This window comes from Palaemon carinicauda, chromosome 5 (genome assembly GCF_036898095.1).
Source record: "Palaemon carinicauda isolate YSFRI2023 chromosome 5, ASM3689809v2, whole genome shotgun sequence".
NCBI classification, from domain to species: domain Eukaryota; kingdom Metazoa; phylum Arthropoda; class Malacostraca; order Decapoda; family Palaemonidae; genus Palaemon; species Palaemon carinicauda.
Window position 1 is genome coordinate 123,262,520 of NC_090729.1, and position 5,150 is coordinate 123,267,669.

Genomic DNA, 5,150 nt, shown 5'->3' on the forward strand with positions numbered 1-5,150 from the left:
GGAAGACAGGAGATGGAAGAAGAGAGGGTGTAAGCAACAGAACTAGAAAGTACAATGAGTGAAAATAAACCAAGAACAAGGAAAATGGCAAATAAGAGGACTATTATTATTATTATTATTATTATTATTATTATTATTATTATTATTATTATTTATAGTTTATATGGGAAATATCTATCTTAATATTGTTACTTTTCTAGGAAAATTTTAGTTTTTCTTGTTTACTTTCCTCACTGGGTTATTTACCCCGTTGGGGCCCCCGGGCTTATAGCATCCTGCTTTTCCAACTAGGGTTTTAGCTTAGCAAGTAATAATAATAATAATAAAAATAATAATAATAATAATAATACTTACTAAGCTACAACCCTAGTTGGAAAAGCAGGATGCTATAAGCCCAGGGGCTCCAACAGGGAAAATACCCCAGTGAGGAAAGGAAACAAGGAAAAAATATTTTAGGAACATTAACATTTAAAGTATTTTCTATGTAAACTTTAATAACTTTAACAAAACAAGAAGAGAAATTAGATAGAATAGTGTGCCCGAGTGTACCCTCAAGCAAGAAAACTCAATAATGAATTATCTATCACTAAAATAGGGCTAAAGTAATATGTCAGGAAACCGCTCTCCCCCTCTTATACACAAGTGCGTGAGTAGTGAGTACATCAAATATAAGTTCTATGGTCTGATTATGGCAATATCTACGTCAGGAGATAATGAAAGCCTCCACCGAGTTTACGTTCGAGCTACTAACTCAACATATAGTGAGATATTTTCAACTGCGTGGGTACCAATCTTTACAAAAGGCCATTATCAAAGTCCAAATGGTTTAAAAGTTAAATTTCTCGGGGCTAACTACCGGACTAGTTCATCATTTCGAAGATGATAATCCACCAAGTAACTGAAGCAACGAAAACTGAAATGAGAATGGCCTAAAACAAAAGAAGGTGCAGAACAGATTAAAACACCACAGAATCATGTGGATCTTCAGACATTATACAACACTAAAAATGTTTACACAGATAAGAGTGGCAGCTAAAAACATCAATACGGATAATTTGTGCCGTGTGATCAGTGTGTATATACAGTAAATAAAAGACAGGAGAACTTCCACAGGTGGTCCAACATGACCCTGAGGCCGGAAATTTGGAAGAGAAATACATTGCATTTACTTGTCTTACCACCCCCGATGCATCAAACTCCATCATTTCCCTTTCCACATCATTGCTCAAATATCTCGTCATACGATTTCCCTTTAAGAGGCGACTCTGCAAAGGTTTTGATAAATTCCGATTTTATTCTACGAGAATTGAGACAATGAATTACATCAGAGTATCTTTGTATGTATGAATAAAGCTTAATGGCACATAAAAGTTAGTTGAATTTTATGCTAATATTTACAGTGTATCTGCACACTTCATCACCATGAGAATGCCGAACATGCAAAAAACTATAATTTATTTTCAGCTTATTTCTGTATAGTTTTAAGTGCTATTTCTATGTCATGAACCAATTACATACTTTAAATGGCGTGTTATTATTTTCTTGAAAGCAGAATAGCTTTTAGAATACTCACATGAGAGGCTTATGAACTTTTAAAACAGACTGATAAGCAAAAAACACATACATGGTCTTTAAATCTTTACTGTGTTTTAGTTTTTAAGATGCTTCAGTCGAATTAGGAATAAGTTGTAGTAAACTCTTGAATGAATATTCTAAAACAATTGTATACATTTATCAATGAATTACACATCCCCTCTTCCAAGAAAACCTCCGTTACGTTACTAAGCAAAGGAATTGAGTGATGCTGCTTGCACAGTGGTTAAGTGCAGCTGCCTTGAACTTATGTTGCTGGTATAAGCGGGATTGGCGAGTCCAAAAGCTAATTTCGTGATAACTAAAGATGTAGGAGAAAGTATACTGAATAAGGAAGCATATATGCAAGTTACTAAAAGCCAGCTACTGGCAGTCAGTGTTTGAATGAAAAAGCAAAGCTTTACATCAGTGCACAATGCACAGATGACCCTTCTCATCTTGTACAAAGTCATGGTTACTCAGTAAACAAACTTTGAAGTAGTTCGAAGGCTAAAATACCTTTAGAAGACCTGGCGGGCTTCTTACTGACCTCTCTTCTCTCCTATGTTAACCAAAAGCACAAGAAACCTAAGCATTGAAGCTAAACTGTTTCCCCAAACGTAAGAATCTAATTACTCTCAACTGCAAATTCAATTTACCTACAATTAATCTCAATTAATTTGAAAGCTCAAGATAGAGCCGACTGGCGAAAACTACCCCAAGGCCCTTTGCGTCAACAGGCGTAGGAGATGCTGATGACAATCTACCTAATTTAACACAAAGATTCAAGGAATTTCCAAAGTTTCCATTTTTTAAAAGGAATTTTAACAATTTATACCACTAATAGGAGGGACTGCTTATTGACATAGATGCTTAAAACTTACAATACTTTCCCTGGCATAGAACAATTCATTTTGCTTCAGGGCATCTCTTCAGCTAATATAAAACTTAACGATTTCCAATCAGACGGAGGGGGGAATAGCAGCCGAAAGTGAAGAGAGACAATAAACGCTGAGGTTACTATGGTGTAAATCATTTGCTCTAAATCTGTATTAGAGAAATTTTGAAATGACCTTACTGGAGCCATTTTAACTAGTCTACAGCATGACATTCAAGGTATAGCATTAAGAAAAAATATATATTTGTTAAGAAATAACTTCTGATCACTATTAGGATTCAGCAAACTTATAAGATCCATGCATAGGGAAATTTCATCTAAAATTATGATCTTGAAAATATAATTTACAACATAGCAACACATCCTAAGTAACGTAGGATCAGTATTTACTAAATTTTTGTATTTAAGGATTTGTGGAGAATAACATTCTCTCTCTCTTGATATATATATATATATATATATACATATATATATATATATATATATACATATATATACATATATATATATATATATATATATGTATATACATATATATATATATATATGTATATATACATATATATATATGTATATATACATATATATATATATATATGTATATATACATATATATATACATATATATATGTATATACATATATATATATATATGTATATATACATATATATATGTATATATACATATATATATATATGTATATATACATATATATATACATATATACATACATATATATATATATATATATATACATATATATATACATACATATATACATATATATATACATACATATATATATATATATATACACATAAACATACAAATACATATATATTGGGATGTAACCTAAATGAGATAGGCTAAGTCCCCTGGTCAGTAAGATTAATCGTTCATTACACTACATTCATAAGAAAAAAAAATAACATTCAAATCTATCCTAAATCCACAGAAGAATTGGAAAAAAGGTATTTTCTTCAAGAAAAAAAGTTAAAGTACACAAATTACCTAAGGAACTGAATATGTAAACAATCCCGTGCGATGTCTTTTAGCTATGCATTCGAGCTATCGAAATCCTATTGATATTAAAAGTCCTGATAACTAAATCTATACGAATAAACAACAAAATCCCAGGCGTTTTAACGGCCATCGTAACTTTGTAAACCATGGCTATTTTCAACATCCTTTTCTACGCCAACTACATATATTAAAAGAAACGTCATAAATTGTTCCATCCTTCATAGGAAATATAATTCCTTCTCTCTCTTACGTCTTTTGAAGTTATGATCGCCATGTTATAAATAAAAAAATGTCTGGAAAGATTCCAGCTGGGGAGAAATGATTCTCCACCTTGTGTCAGCAAGAGAGAGAGAGAGAAGAAGAAGAAGAAGAAGAAGAAGAAGAAGAAGAAGAAGAAGAAGAAGAAGAAGAAGAAGAAGAAGAAGAAGAAGAAGAAGAAGGAGAGAGAGAGAGAGAGAGAGAGAGAGAGAGAGAGAAGGAAGAAGAAGAGGAGAGAGAGAGAGAGAGAGAGAGAGAGGAGAGAGAGAGAGGAAGGAAGAAGAGGAGGAGAGAGAGAGAGAGAGAGAGAGAGAGAGGAAGGAAGAAGAGGAGGAGAGAGAGAGAGAGAGAGAGAGAGAGAATTTGGGGTTTATTTCGAGACCTTGAAGTTAGATTTAAGGAACTTGATATATGGCCCAAAAGACGCTTTAACTTAATAACCCGAAATTCACAAATTTCCTTCAATCCTGGTCTCAATGTTCCCCACAAAGTTGGGCTCGCACAGATGGTCCAAAACCGCACAGAACAGTCAAACTTTGAATTTGCAGGAATATTCAAGTGAAGATAGTTTTAAATGGTATATTTTCCCTCTAAAATAATTGCAGTCTTTCCCTTCAATTTATGGAATATTACTAAAAAACGTAGCAATATTTTTTTTTCTTTAAATTCAAATAGCGAAAAATTATTATTCAACGTAGCATCTTTTTTTTCAAATTCAAATCTAGAAAAAAAATTACTAAACAACGTAGCAGCAAATAATTTTTTTTTTCAAATATAAATCTCAAAAAATTCTCCAAATTAATGTCACTAGGTATTGAAGGAGACTCCATGTTAATTAACCATATCATACTTACCACTACCATACGAAAAAAACAAAAAATTTCAATTTTAAAGGAATCAGTGACCTTTAAGATCGTGACGCCAACTTACCCCCGTAAGATTCCTTCAAGAAATAAAAAACGAAAACAACTTACGTATTCGAACTCTTCGCCTCTTTCGTGGTTCATCTCGATGCGCTTGTCATTGCTCATCTGTTGTTCTTCGGCCAGGTCTTGTGAATGTTTGATGATGAGGCGTTTGAATTCTTCCTCTGTGGCCGCCTCCAGCAGACTCTGGCGGAAGTCCATGTCGGCGAAGATCGTCGCGAACGTTCGGCCCGTCTCCAGGGAGTTCTTGGTCCCTTTCTGCAGAGAGGAAAACGAGAAGGGTTAGATGTAAATATAGAAAACGGGATGAGTTAATATAAACATAGAACATAGAGAGGAGTTATTATTATTATTATTATTATTATTATTATATTATTAATATTATTATTATTAATTGCTAGGCTACAACCCTAGTTGGAAAAGCAGGATGCTATAAGCTCAGGGGCTCCAACAGGGAACATAGCCTAGCGAG

At 33.2% G+C, this 5,150-nt stretch overlaps 1 protein-coding gene across 2 annotated transcripts in view; it reads right to left on the reverse strand.

Moving 5' to 3' along the window:
* The window catches only part of LOC137641457 (solute carrier family 4 member 11-like), a 42,217-nt gene extending 37,285 nt beyond the window's left edge, over positions 1–4,932 (reverse strand). For both annotated transcript variants that reach the window (XM_068374029.1, XM_068374028.1), the window contains exon 1: positions 4,727–4,932. In XM_068374029.1, coding sequence (XP_068230130.1) covers positions 4,727–4,879 — 153 coding nt within the window. In that variant the 5' untranslated portion in view covers positions 4,880–4,932. The remainder of the gene's footprint in view (positions 1–4,726) is intronic.
* Between the last annotated feature and the right edge of the window lie 218 nt (positions 4,933–5,150).